Source organism: Haliotis rubra, unplaced genomic scaffold (genome assembly GCF_003918875.1).
Source record: "Haliotis rubra isolate DU_JTF1 unplaced genomic scaffold, ASM391887v1 Scf689, whole genome shotgun sequence".
Lineage (NCBI taxonomy): Eukaryota > Metazoa > Mollusca > Gastropoda > Lepetellida > Haliotidae > Haliotis > Haliotis rubra.
Window position 1 is genome coordinate 520,779 of NW_025767400.1, and position 23,343 is coordinate 544,121.

A 23,343-nucleotide genomic window follows, 5' to 3' on the forward strand; every position below is an offset into this window, starting at 1 on the left:
CTTGTCAGAATCATTCATGCAGACTAATTATAGCACAAGCGGGTGTTAGACATTATATCTAATACCAAGCCCATTGCAACTCAGAGCAACATTATACTTATATTTGAAATTCCAAGGAAGCTGAAGAGAGAACAGACTCAAATATAGTCGGAAAAGATCATCAGAAGCGCACTTAAAATATCCCATTCCCACCCATTGTACTTATTACGTCTATCACGATATAGTTGCGGCTGACTCCAGAGATATGTTACAAATATTTCCGTCCATTTGCAGCTGCAACATTTCACAGACAAAAGCGATAAGCGCACATGGGAGTTTACATGCGTCAAAGGTCGGTGATGAGACAGTGGAACAACGGGAACAGACAATATTGCTACGAAATGCAGTCAATTGTCATAGTTGTAACACAATGACACAATGTAACATTTCGGACAGTTTTAAATTTAGTAAAAACCCAAACCGTACAGGTATGGGCAATGGTCCTCAAAGAGTCCTCAGGATATATCTCCAATGTTGAAAAACATGTATCATGTATGATACTGAATCGGGGTACTATCCCGTTAATAGTAATACAAACCTTTAAATTTTATATTTGATATGTATCCGCAAATGACCCTTATAGTTTATATGTTTAAAAGTACGTTTTATTCTGCCGAAAAAACATCTCATGTATGATCTTTTCTCTCAAGAAAAACAACCAATGACATTATCCTACCGTCTTTAATATTGGTTTCAGTCACTTTATATTTTTCCGAAGATGTTAAGATATTTTCTCTTATCAACTGAGTCAAATTAATCTGAACTATAGAAATATGTAACAATTAATATAAATTCGTCATAATGAGCATCAAAAACTTTCAAGAACTGTGTCATGATGTGCATTCTTTAGTACTAGTATTTAGTAAGGGCAATTCAGCCATGTGTGTTGGAAATAGTTTTTGCGAGAGACTTCTTTTGAAAGAGGTTAGTTGAGGTGAGGTGAGGTGAAATTTGGTTTTAACGTCGTGCTTGAGAATATTTCGCTCATATGACGACGTGCATGCGTGTGTATGTATATGTGCGGATGCTTGTACTAGCCCAGACTTAAGCTGGTTTTATAGTGCTAGCCCACTGAGATACCATGCCGCAGTGAAGCATGAATACCCCACTCAGACACATTATACTGACTCCGAGCCGACCAGTCCTTGTTGTACCCATAAATGCCGAGCGCCAGGCAGGGACCAACAGGTACCATATTTTAATGTCTTTTGGTATGACGCGGTTGGGGATCGAACCCGCGACGCTTCTTTTTGAAAGGGCGTGTAAGAGTGAGTGAGTAAGTATAGTTTTACGCCACACTCAGTAATATTCCAGCTATATGGCGGCGGTCTGTAAATAATCGAGTCTGGACCAGACAATCCAGTGATCACCAGCATGAGCATCGATCTGCGCAATTGGGAACCGATGACACGTGTCAACCAAGCCAGCGAGCCTGACCACCCGATCCCGTCCGTCGCCTCTTACGACAAGCATGGGTTACTGAAGGCTCATTCTAACCCGGACCTTCACGGGTCGCGTAAGGTGAATATTATGTATCCATAAAAAGGTAATGAAAGCGTTTTAATTTCACAGCACTCATGCCAATAATATCAAAGATAGCTGGTGAGAAATAAGGGATATTTTAAAATATCCAGCTCAAAAGTGCAGGCAAAGCTTGATAGGTAGGGATTTTAATATAAACCACTCTGTCAAATAAGTCAAATATATATATGGACCTTGTCAGAAAAAATATCCGATACTGCTACAATTGTTGTTTGGCCCGCCAATATTGTTCCAATTGCAAGTTCTTTGTAGAGACTGAGAAACTGTCCCAAAACTGATTGTATTTCTTTCAAATGTTAAAATGCATAACAAATACAACGTCTACTATAGGACTGACTGACAGAGTTTGGTTTTACGCCGCATTTAGCAATATTCCAGCAATATCACGGCGGGGGACACCAGAAATGGGCTTCACTCATTGTACCCATGTGGCGATTCGAACCCGGGTCTTCGGCGCGACGAGCCAACGCTTTAACCACTAGACTACCCCACCGCCCCGTCTATATATATATTGCCAATATCTTCGTTGACGTCTTAACCGCAAAATACATTTTCTTTAACATAAACACACCAAAGTGAACTACTGAAAGTTTCATCTGAAGTAAATGTGTCAATTACTTGAGTTGCAAAGAGCGAACCTGCGACATGATATTGTTTTAAGAGTTTCACATTACCTTCTTCAAATGTCATAGTGGCTTTAATTATCACAAATTATGTAAATTATATTCTAAATTATTCTTTAAGTTAATAACGATCAATGATGATATGAATTTTAATCATATAGAGGATATTTTGTTAATGTTGTCAAATAACATGTATATTTCATCGAGTGGTCTGACAAAGTTGATATGTTCACGAGTGGCTGCTGAACATATCAACTTTGTCAGACCACTCGTTGAAATATACATGTTATTTGGACAACATTAACAAAATATTCTATATATTATATGTTGATCATTGTTTATAAATGATCGAGACATCTTTAATCAGAAAGTAGTTCCAGGCAAAAGTGATATTCTACTCAGTGAATTACATGTTATTCTACTCAGTGAAAATACTATTTTTATTTTCACCAATATTGACAGTATTTCACCCTTAAGAATATAATAAATACGATATACCCCCACATCCACCCCCCACCCCCTCCTAACCACACGCAACATAGATAATATTTCATAACCTGAAATTTAACCTGAATTTCATAACCTGAGGTCATTGAATGTAAATCACTTTCGCATTAGTTCTGTACCCATATCACTAGTTTAGTTTTGAAGTTGCATTTATTCTTTTTTCGTACCTTGTTTGCGCTGTCAATGCATGACTGGTCACTTTCAACTATAAAGAATAAAAAATCACTTGCATTTCAAATTCTATGAAAGATCCATTGTTCTACTGTAGCTGGGAATCATGTATAGTTCAAAATTGATTGTCAAGGTTCCGAGGTATTTAACATATAGATCTATAGACACTAGTGGTGTTCCGATTAATTGAAATAATCGAAGATTGATCGCAGTGACCAAACGACCAAGTAATCGATCACAGTTTCTCATAATCGAACATGAACGATTTTGGAACTACTAGTTTAGTCTTTGAAATACTTGACAATGGAACATATCGTTGAAGTTGTCAGGGCATGAAAACGTGTTTAATTCTTAGAAAACTCACTTCACTAACTGAAAAGTCATGGCTTATAATAGTTGAAGACGTTGAGTAGTTTATGTTCATGATATATTAGTCATTACTTTAAAGTAGCAAGGTGCATCATGTTATACATATCTGCAATAACAACCTGAATAGGAAAATGTGAAAATGACGCTAACCAATTTTTGTCGATGATTGTTCGTTGGTAATGAAACAATCATCAATTGTGAGATTTCAACCAATTCCCAACACTAATAGACACCATTCTTGGAAAAGGAAATGCAGTTGGGTGTATTGTTCACCCACATGAACGAACAGGCATTATTCCAGCAACATCACGGCGGGGGACACCAGAAATGGGCTTCACACATTGTAGGGGAATCGAACCCGGGACTTCGGACTGACGAGTGAACGCTTTAACCACTAGGCTACCCCGCTGCCCCTAACCCAGCCGAAACCGAGTATATGCGACTTGTACACACTGAAACAATTAACAAACACATCTGCCGGGGGCTTCCACTTCCACAAGAATATACTCACTGGCCACAGAAATTGACTGTTTCTCGTATCATATTATTCCCACTAGTCTTCGGCGTACAAACAGCGACGAGTGAACGCATTAGTGAACTTGGCTCCCCCCCCAACCCCCACCCCTACAAGGGCTGCGCAATATAACCGGTTTACCGGTATTTACCGGTTCAGACATGAAAACCATACGTATTGCGAGACGCGGATCGAAAACCGGTATTTTGACATGCATTCGGAAAACTTCGTAACACTCGGAAATCTTCGGATATTTCCTTGTTTCATTTGTGCCAAATATTATTTATATTATTATTTTGTCAGGATTAAAAGTTTTAATTAAAGCTTAATCAAACATGATGATTTTGCTGTGTTTTTGCTCTATACATCAAGCATTAACTCGAGTATAAGTAGTTTTTTTGTAGAAAAAAGTTCTTGCAATATATTGCAATAGATATTGCAATATATGCTTTCGCATCGCAATATATCACAATATGAACACACACACACACACACACACCCTACATGTTACAACTTTTGTCATTGCTAAGCAGATATGTTAGAATTAGAACACTCAAATAGTCACCTGCGCTGTGTGACTTACAGGTGCAGTCACCCAGGGATGTGATCTGTTACACTTTTATTGTATTCCCATTCTGTTTAAATAATTTGTTATTTTTATTTTTTGGGTGGTGTCTTTAAAGGGATATCCATTTACATGCATAATATGCACACATAATGCTACTTCTCTTTTGAGATACAATAAAAATGGTGTAACCGATTGCTGTTAAGGTAACCCGTATTTATTGCATCAGTTTAAATCGCAATAGAATACATGGACGTTTTAATAGATAAAAAGTCAACAATAAACCGACACACACGCTGTTACACGAAGTCTCAAGGGTTGAGAAACTGATATCGTGTTGCTGCCTTAAGGTACAGATATTTTATACTATACTGGGACCTCCTCTCTACCATAGTTGGGCTATGGGGTAGCTCTGTGGTTAAAGCGTACTCTCATCCAACCGAAGGGCCGGGTTCGATTCCTCATCGTGTTTGAAGTCCATTTCTGGTGTCTTCCACTGTGAGCGAGTGAGTTTGGTTTTACGCCGCTTTTAGTAATATTCCAGCAATATCACGTCGGGGAACACCCGAAATTGGCGTTGTGCCCATGTGGGGATTCGAACCCGGGTCTCCAGCGTGATGGGCGGACGCCTTAACCATTAGGCTACCCAGTCGCCCCGTTCCCCGCTGATATTGCTGGACTATTTCTATGACAGAAATTCAAAACTGTAACGTCAGAAATATTCTCGATTGTCTGCCGAAACAGATTTCATAGAGCGGTATACTAAAATCATTGACGAAAATAGATAAAAAATAGATTGAAATCAAAGGCATTGCTAAACTGTCTTGGTTTTATGGTGGCATTGTATCAGTTTTGTCATTGAGGGAGAACGGCTGGAAAAGTGTTGGCTTGTAACTGTCTACCATGACATTTTATAAAACGTTATATATTTCTGTATATTTGGTAATAACAATACTTAATATGTAATCAGAACAGAGTCGGCAATGTGCTTAATGTATTACATTCTAAGGAGAAGAGCACAGTCTTACAGAAATTGTGACGTAATAAAGATACCATTGTTGACGTAATATGAAATGACGTCACAGCAGACAGTGTTGTAAAAACATTAATCATGAATGACAAGACGACAGACATCTGAGCCCTTTCTTGAATGCAGAAAAGCAAGAAATAGCTGCGTCTCTATATCATTTTTATTATTAATTAAAGTACAGACGATGATATGTGTTTGTTGGTAGGGGGTTGGGTGTGCGTGCACGTGTGTGCGTGCGTGCGTGTATGTATGTGTGTCATAGTCTTGTTACAAGTCATGTCACTTGTTACTTTCATGCCAAATGTTCAGTCACAAATCAGTGTGGAAACTTGTGGTGTAGGGGAGGCAACTCCTGATACGCAGGTTCGTCTTGAATTCGAGTCACACTTTATCAAGAAATACCACCAACATAAAATGTGAAATACCTTCGAACAAGACTGCATTCTGTAGTATAATGGCAATCTAACTTTCTCTCTGAATATTTTCACTGAATATAAAATGTCCCCGGAATATATATTTCCAGAACAGGTAATACTTTCCCGTTCTTCTGTGTGTGGACATCTTAGCATGCATGAGAAATCGTTGTTCCTATCAACATCCTCTCCTTTCTGGGCGTAAGTATGTGGTTGTGTGTGTGTGTGGTAGTGTGTGTGTGTGTGTGTGTGTGTGTGTGTGTGTGTGTGTGTGTGTGTGTGTGTGTGCGCGCGCGCGTGCGTGTGTGTGTGTGTGCGTGCGTATGTGTGATGATTTCTCTTATTAGTTGAATGAAACCCGTCACAAAAGGAAAATGTTCAAAATCGTTAAATGTCAACTTTCAAGTCAAAATATTATTACAAACAGGTAAATCCGGTAATTAGGCCCTGCATTGGCTAAGTAATAAGGTACTTTACAAAATACAAACTGCTCTTTATGTGAGAGACACTATATGTGTTCGTGTAGGTCGGCTCTGATGGAACCTCGAATGCCCCTCCCACACACCATACACGAGTCCACCGTCAGGCCACACTGGGCACAACAGACCACGTGACCACAGGGCAAGAAGACCAGTGACGCACCTTTCTGGGAACACTTTCTGCAACGGCCCCATCTGCTGACCCTGCTGGCAGGGATGCTGTTTTTGCTGTTGCTAACGCTGCTACTTCTGGTGCTGTCCCTGGTAGTGGTGCTGTTGATGACGCTGCTGTCATCCCTGTTGGTACCGCTGTCGCTACAGCTACTTCTGGTGCTGTCCCTGGTAGTGGTGCTGTTGATGATGTTGCTGTCGTCACTGTTGGTACTGCTGTCGCTACAGCTACTTCTGGCGCTGTCCCTGGTAGTGGTGCTGTTTATGATGTTGCTGTCGTCACTGCAGGTACCGCTGCCGCCATAGGTACTTCTGGTGCTCTTCCAGGAATTTGCTGTGGTGGAGTATCTGACGTTCCTGTCGTCGCTGCTTCCGGTGCCGGTGTTCTTTGTGTTTGCAGTGGATGAACCAAGGGGTCTTCTCTCAACTTGGCACGCCATTGTACTTGACGATAGGCAGCTCGTTCTGCTTTACTGTCCTCAGCTGATAAGCTGCAGCACTGTACAGTCTACACAGAAGATGTGTTTCTGAAATGTAACATCAGGGTCACTCCGGGTGTTCTATAGGGAGGTCTCACACATAGAACAAGTGAACGCTAAAACGCTTAAAGTGAACATTTTGAGTGTTCGCTATTTTTGGGGTTTTGGGGGCTCAATTTGACGAACCGAGATAGCGATTTTGTATAATGTCAGACAGACTAAAGCTTTGTCTCTGAATATATATATAATTTTGATAGAATAGCAATTCCTTTTAAGTTGAAAAGGAGCCCCAGTGAGATGGGGGATGCAGAACCTAAGGAAATCTGGACTTGCTTCATTTAGGGATTTAACATTGCAGAAGGGGCTGGGCGAAAGGGAAAATAATTCGTTCCAGGGACTGTGAGACTAAATTTCAGAATGACACATGTCGGTTTTAGAAATATACAGAAACATATTTGATTAACCGAAACTTTTTAATTTTAGTCAAATGTCACATTTTTACTTTTACAATGTGCGATAATGCCATATTGTTCTATGCATGACTGAATTTCTTCATCTGTATCTGGTAAGGCAAAGTACTAATTTTAATACTCCATCAGCAGCTTTAGTGAGTGAGGGAGTGAGTTTAGTTTCAAGTCGCTGTTAGTAATATTTCAGCAATATCCCGGCGGGGGACATCAGAAATGGGGTAGCGAACCCGGATCTTTGTCGTGACGAGCGAACGCCTTAACCATCGCCCCTTTCAACTTTAATTACTGATAAGTCGTATAATCAACAGGCCATGACCTCATCACTTCATTAGTCAGAATAATGCTATTTCCAATACCTTCCGTATACATTATAAATAAGGAAATGTGTTGTAACTATCAATATTTAGCAATAATCCATTATGTTCTTTAACAAACAATAGTATTTCCTGGTCAGGTGACTGTCATGATTCTACCAGAATAGATTTTACGTAATAATAGTGTAACGCGCTTTTAAATAGTGTAAGGTTCACCACATTTGGAGAGACATAACGTGAGTATAGTGCTGTCAAACCAAGAACAAAATTGTGTGTGTGTGTGTGAGAGAGAGAGAGAGTGTGTGTTTGATGTTGACTTTATATGGAAAAGAATGTACAATGTGAATGACACACATCCCCACCCACCCCCCACACCTGGATCAAAGTAAGAGCCATCCCCCTACCCGTAATTTTTAAGCACAACACTTTAATGACCTAACTTACCTCCCAAGAACAATATGGGTGACACCCCCTCCCCTAATTATGAACGGTCCCTGAAGGGACCGGTATTGAAATCAGCGATCACCGTGTCTGTCAAGGGGAAGCAACTCTGCCCATCTTCACGGCGCCTTGAGGACAAATCTTCGACAACTCAAGAAATGTCTGCAGTGTGTTATTAACTGTTGGAATGAATACTAATAAATCAGCTCCACATATAGTGATGATTACTATGTCATTCTACAATATTGCTAAGTTTTAGCATCAAATATCAATACAGGCGCGTAGCAAGCCATTTTTTTCGTGTAAGCCTGATAGGTTGCAGAGCTGTATATTTAGATAGTTTTGGGGCCTTGCCCAGCCATTTTAGCAGCAATCATGTGTTAGCCCGGGCTGTTTTATAATGGTAGCTACGCCCCTGAAATACACCTCAGACTATCTACTTTACTGGTTTGTACCACAGGGGCGTGTCATGCTTAGAAACAGCGTTAGAAAGACATATAGGTATATAGACCCTACCCTAGTACTATATAAAGTAGGGTCTATATACAGTACAACCAGAAATTTTTGAGAATATAAGATTGTAATTTTGTTTTAAATTTTCACTCATTACTCACGTATTAAATGTGAATATTAGCAGAACATAACTCCAGATTCAAAGACAGGTGAACAGTTAAATTTTGTCAAGTCACCATGGGCAGCAATGCAGGCTTCAATGCGGCGGGGCATACTACTGATCAAAGAAAGTCGTGGTCCATGCTGTCCCAATATCGGACCACCTCTTCTTTCATTTCAGCAATATTTGTCAGATTTTTCTTATTGCCACTTTCCTTCATAAGTCCCCAAACATTTTCTATTGGATTTAGGTCAGGGCTATAGCTTGGCCAATCTAATAATGTCATATTTTGGGTCCGAAACCAGGCCTGTGAATGCTTTGAACGATGTTTTGGGTCGTTGTCCTGCTGGAAAATCCAAACATTTCCATAGAACACGTGAGCAGATGGAAGTAAATGTCCCTCGATAATATCTGTGTACCGCTCACTGTTCATATTCCCTTCAAATACATAGAGGGGCGTTGCCCCTAACACAGATATGCCATCCCACACGTTAAATTTCGGACTGTACTTGGGCGCTGATACAAAGGTTTTTCAGTTTGTTTGGTCCAGAATTTCAGTGTATTAGGAAACAGCCACACAGAACTTTCATCTGAGAAAATCACATTGTCCCAGTTAAAATTTCTATGCTGTAAGCACCAGTTCAACCTTCGCTCCTTTTGTTCAGGTTTCATGATCGGTGATGGAATTCCTCGACTTTTCTGCAAACATATTGCATGCAGCTCAGTTCTAATTGTCTCCTTACAGACAGCCACAGTTCCTCTATCAATCATATCCAGCCTTAAGTTTTCTAAACTCCTTCGTTTGTTTTTAGAAACAAGAATACCAAGCCGCCTCCTGTCACCGACAGTCAATTTTCTTGGCCTACCTGTGCCTCCCTGGTGCTCAATGCCATATCCATTTGCAATATTTTTCAATGACGATAAACAGTGGACAAAGGAATGCCTGTTCTACTTGAGATCACTTTAGCTGATCTGATGTCCTTGTTATAATACTCTAAAATCAACTTCCTCTTCTCTAAATCATCCATACTGAGGATCACTGAAAATGTCGTCTGCTAGCAAGTAAACAAAGGGGGATAACTCTTCACAAACTAATGAAAAAGGATTAACGGAATTGTCTCTCTTGAATGAAACCAAGCACTTGATACTTGGTCAAGGTTGTTTATACTAGAAATCCAATTAAACATATTCCTAAAATTCTCAATAATTTCTGGTCATACTATACCTATATGTCTTTCTAACGCTGTGTCTAAGCGAGGAAACGACCCTGTGGTTTGTACGTTACTTGTGAAGTCATATATCGCAAGATTAAAGATTCAAACGTATTCATAAGAAACGCCCTTCCTGAAAAATCGGTAATTACAATTTCTATATAAAATATGTTAAAATATTTCGATCGTCACGGTGTCGGATCCGGGGTGGGGGTCGGGGTTGTTCAGGGTTTGAACCACCACCACCCCACCCCACCCTCTCTCTCTCTTTGAAAATAACTAAAGACCACATTGAAGTTAATGTTTTTGGAAAGGCGGAGACAAGGTGGTGTTCAGGGAGTTTGAACATTTCTGGATCCGCCTATCTATGCTGAAATAGTGTCGATGTGACATTAAATATTAACTCATTCACTAAAATATTTCGATTTACTGAGATCCGAACACAGTTCAGATGTATACTCACCACTGTGAAGTCAAAATGTACAAGTAGTCTCTTGATATTCCAGCACAGACGCACTGCGGACTGTCGGCACACAGATAGAGGATAACGAATGTCAGGTCTATATTTAGCCGGGTTTTCCCCACGCCAGTCTAATAGCCGCTATATGCAACAACCGTGTTTGGAGCTCTCAGCTACTCAGTCACGCCTACCTACGTGAACATCCGGGTTACAGCTGTGCTTCGGGAAACAATGCTTGTTGTTAGGGGAAACTAACGGGATCCGGTTACCAATTACTGGATTGTCTCGTCCCGGCTATTTTTATAAAACGTCGTCAAATAGCGGGAATATTGCTCAGTGCGGCTATAAACAACATGGAAACAAACAAACACCTGAACAAACAAACAAACAAACAACTCTCTGGGACAAATGTCTACAAAATAAAAAGTGGAGAGATATGATTATGGAATGTTTTAATGAAACACAATCACAAAGACAGGGTGCATATATGCTGAAATTAAATACTAAATACAGCCTAAAACAACAAAGTAAGTCAAATGTGACATATTCCGAAAAAGGGATTTAGATACGACCTGAAATCAACCTTTGACACTCGATGGACAGTCTGTAAACAAACGTGAAAAAACCAACCACATTAGTCATCCATAGATCGTAAGATTCCGACTAAACAACACATGCATCTTCTTGATGATGTGACAAGATGTTCACGAAAACGTAACCATTTCATACCTTACCAGCCATGCGAGCAATATTATATTTCCATCAACTCACTGCTGGGCGTGAAACAAGTTGTCCAAAGAAATCCACAAAACCATGAAGTGAAATACGTGAACATACGTGGACATAACGACCTGTCTGCTGTTGCTGCACTGTTCAAGCCGATGTAGTTGAGTCCGAGTGCAGTAGCATGACGGTGCTTATGTCAGTCTGTACAAGATGCCATAACTCAGTTAAGCACAACTGTTTCTCGTCGTCGAGTTATCATCACCGATGCGTCTGACCATTAGTACTGTCCAAAATGTCATAACTCCCTGTCCAGAGAAACACAACAGCTTCTCGTCGTCGGGATATCATCAACGATGCATCTGACTATTCGTATTGTCGCGAGTTGACTTAACGGCCAGGGCCCCATGCCACAAAGCGACCGTAGAGTTACGACAGTTCGTAAGTCCACTTTAAAGTATGTGAGTTACGATTACCTTAGCGCTACGATCGCTTTGTGGATCGGGCCACGGTATCTTAAAACATATGGTCAAACGTATATCTGTTACACAAACGAAACCAGTCTAAATAAAAGTGGGTTTCATACATCCACGAAAATGCTCTCAACACATAACGCAGTTTCAATGATCAGCTAAACATAAAATTATTCAAGAAGTTCATTTGATCTCTTGCCTCAATACCTAATAATGGATCCAGCAAACTTGAAACTGTTCCAGGCTCTTGAAATGGATAATTTTCTGTGTATAAGAAAGCATTTAGACAAGGCTTTATACTGAATTATACCATCTACCGCTACAGCGGACCACTAAGAAATAAATGATGGGTGTGGAACAGGCAAGAGGTAAATACAGTATTCATAAACTGAATCTTAAAGGCACAATGTCACACATTTTCGACAATATTATGGCCTATATATTATTTATTGGGTGTATATGCACTCATTTTAGCTTCCTAATGATGCAACAAAAGACTTATTATCCCTTACGACTTGCCTGAAATCGATAATTGAAACTTCGAGGTGAACAGCTTTAAACAGATAACACTTCCCATATATGGAATTTATACTATTTCTCCGTACATTGGAAACTGTCGCACGGTTGTGAGTGGGATATTCGTAAAGAGCGCTCCAAGGGACATAACTCTATGGGGTTCGCTTGAAATAATGTTCGGGCGGCAGAGGGCGCAAGAATCGATTTAATGCAACGTTGCATAAATTCATTCGAACTTTTTGATTAATATTGTAATCTAAATACGTATTTTTTGGGAATAAATTATATACTAGATTCTCTGAGGGCTGATAGTTAGTATTATTGAGAGAAATGCATTCTGCATTCTTAGGGAAATGTGGTGTGACATCGTTCCTTTAATAACTGTATTTTCCTTACGCCTATGTTCTTAGTAAAGATGATCCAGCCTGCCTCTTGGTGGCACGCTTTTTGTCAGATTATGTTACTCAAATACATACATGTATCTACTGAAGGGGTTGAAAGATGCGCAATTAAATAATATTTCAAAGTAAAATATATAAATGAAAAAATGAGGAATGTGCATTTGGAGAGTTTGTCTACAGTGGATTCTTTGTTTTAGATAAAACTTAGTACTTATAGAGTTATATTAATGATGATAGTTGAGTTGGTGGAGCTTAGCAGGAGACCTGTCTCATCAACACTCGGTCCACAGGTCGCTGAAAGAAAGTGAGTGGATGAGTTTAGTTTCACGCCGCTTGTAGCATATTCCAGCAACATCACCAGAAATAGGCTTCAGACATTGTACCCATGAGGGGGATCGAACCCGGGTGTTCGGCGTGACGCTTTCACCACTAGACTACCTCACATAAGAAGGAAAGACCGTTTAGGTATGAATATTAGATGGAAGAAAAACAGTGTGGCAACCAAAAGTGAAATGTTTGATTCTTGACATATTGTTAAATGCAAGTATGATTAGAAGAACTGGAATGTTTTGAGATGCATCATGTCTGTATAACTCTACCCGTGAAGATCCGGGTTCGAATATTGATCTTCAGTTACCCATGCTTGTCGTAAGAGGCGACTAACGGGATCGGCTGGTCAGGCTCGCTGACTTGGTTGACACATCGGTTCCCAATTGCGCAGACCGATGCTCATGCTGTTGATCACTGGATTGTCTAGTCCAAACTCGATTATTTACAGACCGCCGCCATATAGCTGGAATATTGCTGAGTGCGGCGTAAACATTAACTCAACTCACTGTATAACTCACCCCTCCTTCCCTACAGATGACAACGCCCCTCTTGATTACCGGGCAGTTGGGCTTCAGCTCAGCGTGTCGCTCCCACGGGTCGTCATCCACCCTCCAGTTTGAAGCTTGGCACCCGCAGTGGAAGCATGTCAGTGTCGTCGTCATTCCTGGAGAATAGCATTGACAGTTGCAGCGTGACATAGTGTGATGTATAATAAGAGAGTTTGTTTTAACACAAGTTTAGATAGACTTGTCAGCCTGACGCTGTCACATCTTACGGCCGTGAACGTTGTTCTACTGGGACCCGTTCCTCAAAGCGATTGTAGCGCTACGACAGTCGTAAGTCTATGTTAAAGTATGGGAGTTACGATCATCGTAGCGCTACGGTCATTTTGAGGAACGGGACCCAGGGCCCTTATTCTCGAAACGTTCGTAGCCCTAAGAATTCTTAACTTTGATCGTAGCCAATGTGTTAAGAATGGGTTTAAGAAGTTCGTAGGACTTACGAAGTTTCGAGAATAGCTAGCCTGGACAGTAGTGATAAACGTATACTACGTAGTAAACCGTAGTTTTATCGTAGTGAGTGAGTGAGTTCAGTTTTATGCCGCTTCAGCAACATTCCAGCTATATGGCGGCGGTCTGTAATTAATCGAGTGCCATGTTACCACGGTGTACTACGGTCAACACAACGGTGTAGTAGGGTTTGTTACAGTCTACGAGGGAGAACAAGGGTCAACCACGTCACAAGTTCAAACTACGGTTAAAGTAGGGTCTTGACATTCAAGCTAACCGAAGAGATATTTTGTTGAACATTTCTTGGTCTAACCACGGCCAAATCATGAGTACGGTCATAACTACGGTGATCTACGTTGAATTACGCTTAACTTCGTCTAACTGCGTGTAACTATGGTCAAATACGGGTATCCCACGGGCTGCTACGTTCATCCCCAACTACGGTCAACTACGTGCGTGTCTGTAAGATGTGACCGCCGCTTACATGGTGTAGGAAACATGAAAATAAAGTGGGTCTTAACCTTTTATGTATTCCAGGTGTACGGGTGCTGAATACCTTGAAACGTTGACGTGAAAATGTGGGATTCGAACTCATTAATATTGGATTTGCGTGTCCAAGGAACGCAACTCTACACACTGAAATGTGCCGTAGATGCCCGTTGTGTTCACGTAGAGTGAGTGGGTGAGTTGTATACTACACGTCGCACTATTCCAGCGACTTTTAACGCCGGTTCTAACAATACGTCACACATGGTACCCATTTGGGGAATCAAAGCGAGGTTTTCGGCGTGAAAAATAAATGGTTTAACCACTAGCCTACCCCCATCGCTCCATCAAATGTTTTGGTAACATGTTGTTGTGTTTAAATTATCGTTAAATTTTGTGTATGAAAAACGTACCACAACGATAAAACCCGGCCCTGGCGATGATGCGGAGTTTTTCAAGCGGCATAGCTGCAAGGTCGTCGTGACAGTTTCTCAGCGTCTGAAACCTTTCATCACAGAATAGGGTCGACTTCAGAGGGTATTTCCCTGGGGGTCTATAGGACAGCCGCACAAGGGCTTGAATCCCGAAACCCGATTTGTCTCCATCATCAGCTCGTGCCAGCAAACGGTATACTTCCTCATCACGGTCACGTACAAATGCACGTGGAATTCGTGCGAGATCAACATCCAGCAGTGATCCAGCATGCGACATCCTGCATTTAAAGCAAAAATGTAGAATAACTTTCAATTGGAATTACAAGTTGCAGCAACTAATTCAGAATTAACTTGGCTTTGATAAATGACAGGAATTTGGAACTGTTTCGTGAATACGTCATCAAACATGGTATATCTTCATTCATTATGTGAAACAGCTTACCTTAATATTTGGCATGTGTATTACTTATTTGGTACAAATAAAACAGGCACAATGGACATAATCCTGCCAAATGCTGATAACACACTGTACGCTGATCAACAGCGTATCCAGTTGCAGAAAACGTATCGACCCGTGTAAGTTCACTGACGTCACGAGTCACGTCTATATTTAGATGTCGCCAGTCTCTAGCTATTAATAGCCTCGCGAAACAAGCTGGAAAACTCACTTCTCAAATATTGATTACTCACACTATTTAATTGTTAGGTAACAAAGAAAAGTATAAGTTTTTGCCTTTATGAGTTATCTACAATATATAACTACATTAAAAGCAAGGAGTGTAACAATGCGAACTCATTTCTATGTTTACGTAATAACACTCACTCACCACAGGTTCATGTTATATCGGACAGCAAGGCTTATATGTAAATACATGCGTTAATATATGAGCTCACGTGTGCTAACAGTAGATAGAGATGAAAAAACAACAGAGCTGCGAGATGAATGCATATTCGTGCAGGATAATAACTGTTCACATAAAGAATATGAAAGCTTAAACGCCTTGAACGCCTGTCCACTGCCATCAGTTTTGTACACATATACATGTACTAAAGGTCTGGGTCATTAATTTTGTATATGACATGCATGGGGGAAGGGTCACTTACTTTGTACATAAATTTTAGGGGGGAGTGAGGAATTAACATTGTACATGCTTTTCCATAAAAATCATAACCCCCAACCATACATTATGACTGGTCCCTTATACAGAAAAGGCGAGAGAGCGCGACAAACGAATGAGCGTGTATCTGGCAGAATAGTTTATTTGAACGGATACAGCTAAACTATACTCACATGTTTGTGCAGCCATTGGTTGTAGCCAGACAGAGGTTGGGTGTTTGAGGTGAAGTGTTGAGCCCTGCAATGTGACGCGCGGGACTGTTTATAGATCTGACAAGTCAGCATGAGTGATAAGTGATGTAAATATACACACAACTCATGCGGCAAGGAGAACATGACCAGGCGTAACTATGATGTAATTTGAATTAATGTCTTAGAGTATAATGTACAAGGTGGGACTGACTTGTTATACACTAGTAACAGAGAAACGCGCCTCTGTGTGTGTGTGTGTGTGTGTGAGAGAGAGAGAGAGAGATATGGGAGATATAGGGCATATAAGTGTTCGGAAGAAGTGTGTGTGTGTGTGAGAGAGAGAGAGAGAGATATGGGAGATATAGGGCATATAAGTGTTCGGAAGAAGTGTGTGTGTGTGAGAGAGAGAGAGAGAGAGAGAGAGAGATATGGGAGATATAGGGCATATACGTGTTCGGAAGAAGTGTGTGTGTGTGAGAGAGAGAGAGAGAGAGATATGGGAGATATAGGGCATATAAGTGTTCGGAAGAAGTGTGTGTGTGTGTGAGAGAGAGAGAGAGAGAGAGATATGGGAGATATAGGGCATATAAGTGTTCGGAAGAAGTGTGTGTGTGTGAGAGAGAGAGAGAGAGATATGGGAGATATAGGGCATATAAGTGTTCGGAAGAAGTGTGTGTGTGTGAGAGAGAGAGAGAGATATGGGAGATATAGGGCATATAAGTGTTCGGAAGAAGTGTGTGTGTGTGTGTGAGAGAGAGAGAGAGAGAGAGAGAGAGAGAGAGAGAGAGAGAGAGATATGGGAGATATAGGGCATATAAGGTTCGGAAGAAGTGTGTGTGTGAGAGAGAGAGAGAGAGATATGGGAGATATAGGGCATATAAGTGTTCGGAAGAAGTGTGTGTGTGTGTGAGAGAGAGAGAGAGAGAGAGAGAGAGAGAGAGAGAGAGAGAGAGAGAGAGAGAGAGAGAGAGATATGGGAGATATAGGGCATATAAGTGTTCGGAAGAAGTGTGTGTGTGTGAGAGAGAGAGAGAGAGAGATATGGGAGATATAGGGCATATAAGTGTTCGGAAGAAGTGTGTGTGTGTGTGAGAGAGAGAGAGAGAGAGAGAGAGAGAGAGAGAGAGAGAGAGAGAGAGAGAGAGAGAGGGAGATATAGGGGAGATATAGGGCGTTCGGAAGAAGTGTGTGTGAGAGAGAGAGAGAGAGATATGGGAGATATAGGGCATATAAGTGTTCGGAAGAAGTGTGTGTGTGTTTGAGGGGGGTGGGGCAGGGAGATGTGACGAGAGCTAGCGCGCGCGTGTGTGTAAGTGCGTGTGCGTGTGGTGGGGAGTATATGTATAGGGGGTCACATTTTTTTTTATGTACACCCAAAATTTGTTGTTAACCAAAATGAAATTAATTTGTTTACCTACCGGGCATCACATACTGAAAGACAATACTAGATGTTCAAATGGCAGCCGCCGAAAAGAGTGCCACTAATGATCAAACTATAATCGATCACTGATTCATAGTTATTCATATGATCCACACATGCTCATGTTGAAGTCGGTGTTGTACATTAGTCTCCAGATTAAGTAGACATAATATGTTAATATCTGGTTTTATTCACACTGGTTGGGTAAGGGCTGGGAATTATATTGCTTTCACAAAATCAATATGTTGAGAGATGTTTTTTCTTTGTGAATGATGCAACATGCCGCCGTCATTACTGTTCGATTCCCCACATGGGGTACAATGTGTGAAGCCAACTTCTGGTGTCCCCTGCCATGATATTGCTGGAATATTGCTAAAAACGATGTAACACCATACTCACTCACTGCGGGAAACGCAAAAAATACATCACACATATATGTAGTATGGAACTTTAATCAGATCGTTGCCTTTAACAAATTAAACCATAATAGTTCTAAGTATTGACCCTGTGATGCGAAATCTTCCGTTCGTTTAAGTTGAATGTAAATTCACTGCTTCATGCATTGCTTGTTTAAATAAAACATATATATCACATTGTTTTAAACACCTGAAGAGTTCACGTATTTGAGTTCACGTGTTCACGTGTCTTGTCCTCACACTGCCCCTGATTGGAGCGTGACATACGTCACAGGTACTGGAGATGACGCCACACTCGGCACAACACACCATGTGACCGCACGGCAGGAACACCATGTTGACCTCGCGCACCCGACACCGTCTGCACCTCCCAAACATCCGGTTACTTGACCCTTGTGAACCCTTGCTGGGGCCTTGACCTGCCGCATGTTGTACCGAAGCATCCCCACCTGTTCCAGGTAAAATAGTTAAATTTGAAAGTGATTTATGCAGGAAATTGTGAATACTATACAATGTATCATTACAACCATCCATACAGATACATACATGCATGCATACATACATACATACATACAGACATACAGACATACAGACATACAGACATACATACATACATACATACACACACACACACACACACACACAGACAGACAGACAGACAGACAGACAGACATACATACATACATACAGACAGACAGACAGACAGACGCACGCTTGTAAAAGATGTAATAATGGAGAAGAAATGTGCAAGTTAAATGATGTCGAAGATGAATTTCATTTTTTATGCGTTTGCCCAGCATACTTATCGTTAAGAAATAGATATATGAAGGCCTGTGGCATTTCAGTATGAAATAAAGATTGAACTCGGATAAGAATCAAATTTATTTTATACGATATCGATACTATATATGATGAGCTCGATGTTCATGCTGTCAATCACAGGACCATGGCCAAATGCAATAGATCGATGAATCGGCTAATCTGAGGTGCATCTCACCTGTGTATAGCCCCAGCAGAACCACCAGCATTCTGTAGATCATGTCTACTCTTGGAGGTTGACGTGCATGTGATGTACACCAGGTTGTTCCTGGTCTTTACATAAACTTGTGTCATGTCTTTTAATAACTTCCGCGCTATAAATAGGGTGGTCGTCATATCCCAATTCACACGACTGGCAAAAGGCTTTGCCTCTGTTTATACGATTAAGAACATCAATTGTTTTATCGATTATCTAATCTACAATTGCAAAACATGAGTTAGCGAGTTTACTTTCACGCCACACTCAGCAATAATCCAGCAATCCGAAAACGTACTCTCTCGCCTTATGCAAATCACGAAAAGAAATTCTCAAATACATTCATATTTAGGTGAAATGCATCTTTTTCAGAAGAGTTAAATTGTCCTATTTTCGTCCATGCCGAAATAAATCAATAACAGTGATTAAGATGTCCCAATGAAAGGTTGAAATATAATTCTGGTTTGAGACAAAGATAAACCATTTAAAGTCACCATTTTTCAACTATTGAAACAAGAAACAACTGTTGTAGAGTGTGTAAAATTGTCAAATAATCATTCCTATGATTTCAGTCTTTTAAAACATTTTCTGCTGATTTGCATTAGTGAAAACAAATAAAACATGTCTTTGATATTGTGAAAAGTGTTTAGGAACATTTAAAATGATCTTTGTTAACATTGTTGCTTGCAAAGTAACATTTTTCCATTTTCTGTGTACACATAACAATATCAATCGCCAAAACGCAGCAATATTCAAGCAGTATTTGCCTCCATTGCAGATGTAGAATGATTCTATAGGGTATAAAGAGAGACTAGAATGCATGACATGATACACAACTACGAGAAATATGCCACGATTAACAGCTGAAGAGAGAAAGAAAGAGCAATTGAAATGGTGCAGATGGGGTCGATATACAATGCTGTTGCCAACGCTCTCGGATGCCATCGTATCACGGTTAAAATACTTATTTAGGGCTTCAGGCAGACTGGGGTCCCCGTAGACAGATCAAGAAGTGGACGTCCACGCATCACAACGCCAGCTGAAGATAGGTACCTCCGTCATTAAGGAAGGAGGGTAACGTTTCTTTTGGCGTTTAGTAGTTAGTTAGTTAGTTAGTTAGTTAGTTAGTGTGTGTGTGTGTGTGTGTGTGAGAGAGAGAGAGAGAGAGAGAGAGAGAGAGAGAGAGAGAGAGAGAGAGAGAGAGAGAGAGAGAGAGAGAGAGAGAGAGAGAGATATGGGAGAAATAGGACCTATAAGTGTTTGGAAGAAGTGGGGGGGAGGGAGGGGAATGGGGAGATGTGACGAGAGCTAGCGCGTGTGTGTGTGGTGGGGAGTATATGTATAGGGGATCACATTTTATTTAATGTACACCCAAAATTTGTTGTTAACCAAAATGAAATTAATTTGTTTACCTACCGGGCATCACATACGGAAAGACAATAACAGATGTTCATATGGCAGCCGCCCAAAAGAGTGCCACTAATGATCAAACTATAATCGATCACTGATTCATAGTTATTCATATGATCCACACATGCTCATGTTGAAGTCGGTGTTGTACATCAGTCTCCAGGTTAAGTAGACATAATATGTTAATATCTGGTTTTATTCACACTGGTTGGGTAAGGGCTGGGAATTATATTGCTTTCACAAAATCAATATGTTGAGAGATGTTTTTCTGTGTGAATGATGCAACATGCCGCCGTCATTACTGTTCGATTCCCCACATGGGGTACAATGTGTGAAGACAACTTCTGGTGTCCCCTGCCATGATATTGCTGGAATATTGCTAAAGGCGGCGTAACACCATACTCACTCACTGCGGGAAACGCAAAAAATACATCACACATATATGTAGTATGAAACTTTAATCAGATCGTTTCCTTTAACAAATTAAACCATAATAGTTCTAAGTATTGACCCTGTGATGCGAAATCTTCCGTTTGTTTAAGTTAAAAAATGTAAATTCACTGCTTCATGCATTGCTTGTTTAAATAAAACATATATATCACATTGTTTTAAACACCTGAAAAACATTATAAGAGTTCACGTATTTGAGTTCACGTGTTCACGTGTCTTGTCCTCACACTGCCCCTGATTGGAGCGTGACATACGTCACAGGTACTGGAGATGACGCCACACTCGGCACAACACACCATGTGACCGCACGGCAGGAACACCATGTTGACCTCGCGCACCCGACACCGTCTGCACCTCCCAAACATCCGGTTACTTGACCCTTGTGAACCCTTGCTGGGGCCTTGACCTGCCGCATGTTGTACCGAAGCATCCCCACCTGTACCAGGTAAAATAGTTAAATTTGAAAGTGATTTATGCAGGAAATTGTGAATACTATACAATGTATCATTACAACCATCCATACAGATACATACATGCATGCATACATACATACATACATACATACAGACATACAGACATACATACATACATACATACATACATACATACATACACACACACACACAGACAGACAGACAGACAGACAGACAGACAGACAGACAGACAGACAGACAGACAGACATACATACAGACAGACAGACAGACAGACAGACAGACAGACAGACGCACGCTTGTAAAAGATGTAATAATGGAGAAGAAATGTGCAAGTTAAATGATGTCGAAGATGAATTTCATTTTTTATGCGTTTGCCCAGCATACTTATCGTTAAGAAATAGATATATGAAGGCCTGTGGCATTTCAGTATGAAATAAAGATTGAACTCGGATAAGAATCAAATTTATTTTATACGATATCGATACTATATATGATGAGCTCGATGTTCATGCTGTCAATCACAGGACCATGGCCAAATGCAATAGATCGATGAATCGGCTAATCTGAGGTGCATCTCACCTGTGTATAGCCCCAGCAGAACCACCAGCATTCTGTAGATCATGTCTACTCTTGAGGTTGACGTGCATGTGATGTACACCAGGTTGTTCCTGGTCTTTACATAACCATGTGTCATGTCTTTTAATAACTTCCGCGCTATAAATAGGGTGGTCGTCATATCGCAATTCACACGACTGGCAAAAGGCTTTGCCTCTGTTTATACGATTAAGAACATCCATTGTTTTATCGATTATCTAATCTACAATTGCAAAACATGAGTTAGCGAGTTTACTTTCACGCCACACTCAGCAATAATCCAGCAATCCGAAAACGTACTCTCTCGCCTTATGCAAATCACGAAAAGAAATTCTCAAATACATTCATATTTAGGTGAAATGCATCTTTTTCAGAAGAGTTAAACTGTCCTACTTTCGTCCATGCCGAAATATATCAATAACAGTGATTAAGATGTCCCAATGAAAGGTTGAAATATAATTCTGGTTTGAGACAAAGATAAACCATTTAAAGTCACCATTTTTCAACTATTGAAACAAGAAACAACTGTTGTAGAGTGTGTAAAATTGTCAAATAATCATTCCTATGATTTCAGTCTTTTAAAACATTTTCTGCTGATTTGCATTAGTGAAAACAAATAAAACATGTCTTTGATATTGTGAAAAAGTGTTTAGGAACATTTAAAATGATCTTTGTTAACATTGTTGCTTGCAAAGTAACATTTTTCCATTTTCTGTGTACACATAACAATATCAATCGCCAAAACGCAGCAATATTCAAGCAGTATTTGCCTCCATTGCAGATGTAGAATGATTCTATAGGGTATAAAGAGAGACTAGAATGCATGACATGATACACAACTACGAGAAATATGCCACGATTAACAGCTGAAGAGAGAAAGAAAGAGCAATTGAAATGGTGCAGATGGGGTCGATATACAATGCTGTTGCCAACGCTCTCGGATGCCATCGTATCACGGTTAAAATACTTATTTAGGGCTTCAGGCAGACTGGGGTCCCCGTAGACAGATCAAGAAGTGGACGTCCACGCATCACAACGCCAGCTGAAGATAGGTACCTCCGTCATTAAGGAAGGAGGGTAACGTTTCTTTTGGCGTTTAGTAGTTAGTTAGTTAGTTAGTTAGTTAGTTAGTGTGTGTGTGTGTGTGTGTGTGAGAGAGAGAGAGAGAGAGAGAGAGAGAGAGAGAGAGAGAGAGAGAGAGAGAGAGAGAGAGAGAGAGAGAGATATGGGAGAAATAGGACCTATAAGTGTTTGGAAGAAGTGGGGGAGGGAGGGGAATGGGGAGATGTGACGAGAGCTAGCGCGTGTGTGTGTGGTGGGAGTATATGTATAGGGATCACATTTTATTTAATGTACACCCAAAATTTGTTGTTAACCAAAATGAAATTAATTTGTTTACCTACCGGGCATCACATACGGAAAGACAATAACAGATGTTCATATGGCAGCCGCCCAAAAGAGTGCCACTAATGATCAAACTATAATCGATCACTGATTCATAGTTATTCAT

The 23,343-nt window shown here is 40.5% G+C and overlaps 3 protein-coding genes and 1 long non-coding RNA gene across 6 annotated transcripts; all 4 read right to left on the reverse strand.

Moving 5' to 3' along the window:
• Nucleotides 1–6,154: 6,154 nt before the first annotated feature.
• Nucleotides 6,155–10,656, reverse strand: LOC124258257 (E3 ubiquitin-protein ligase cblA-like). The gene is made up of 2 exons (XM_046692324.1): nucleotides 10,415–10,656; nucleotides 6,155–6,950 (listed from the first exon to the last, which is right to left on the reverse strand). Exon 2 carries the CDS (start codon nucleotides 6,861–6,863, stop codon nucleotides 6,282–6,284), a length of 582 nt encoding a protein of 193 aa, XP_046548280.1. The 5' UTR covers nucleotides 6,864–6,950; nucleotides 10,415–10,656; the 3' UTR covers nucleotides 6,155–6,281.
• A 1,735-nt stretch (nucleotides 10,657–12,391) lies between these two features.
• Nucleotides 12,392–16,237, reverse strand: LOC124258249 (E3 ubiquitin-protein ligase XIAP-like). 3 transcript variants are annotated; one of them, XM_046692317.1, is made up of 4 exons: nucleotides 16,078–16,237; nucleotides 14,764–15,068; nucleotides 13,373–13,518; nucleotides 12,392–12,818 (listed from the first exon to the last, which is right to left on the reverse strand). In XM_046692317.1, the coding sequence occupies exons 1-4, from the start codon at nucleotides 16,089–16,091 to the stop codon at nucleotides 12,777–12,779; spliced, it is 507 nt and encodes a 168-aa protein (XP_046548273.1). In that variant the 5' UTR covers nucleotides 16,092–16,237; the 3' UTR covers nucleotides 12,392–12,776. The 3 variants fall into 3 exon arrangements, with proteins under 3 accessions (XP_046548273.1, XP_046548274.1, XP_046548275.1); XM_046692318.1 differs by having other exon boundaries at nucleotides 14,764–15,062; nucleotides 16,076–16,235; XM_046692319.1 differs by lacking the exon at nucleotides 16,078–16,237 and adding an exon at nucleotides 15,227–15,353 and having other exon boundaries at nucleotides 14,764–15,062.
• Nucleotides 16,238–17,949: 1,712 nt separating this feature from the next.
• LOC124258262 lies at nucleotides 17,950–19,026 on the reverse strand. The gene is made up of 2 exons (XR_006893551.1): nucleotides 18,927–19,026; nucleotides 17,950–18,378 (listed from the first exon to the last, which is right to left on the reverse strand). It is a non-coding gene; the product is annotated as an uncharacterized LOC124258262 (long non-coding RNA).
• Nucleotides 19,027–20,817: 1,791 nt separating this feature from the next.
• LOC124258261 (death-associated inhibitor of apoptosis 1-like) lies at nucleotides 20,818–21,868 on the reverse strand. The gene is made up of 2 exons (XM_046692330.1): nucleotides 21,819–21,868; nucleotides 20,818–21,240 (listed from the first exon to the last, which is right to left on the reverse strand). The coding sequence occupies exons 1-2, from the start codon at nucleotides 21,859–21,861 to the stop codon at nucleotides 21,005–21,007; spliced, it is 279 nt and encodes a 92-aa protein (XP_046548286.1). The 5' UTR covers nucleotides 21,862–21,868; the 3' UTR covers nucleotides 20,818–21,004.
• Nucleotides 21,869–23,343: the final 1,475 nt, after the last annotated feature.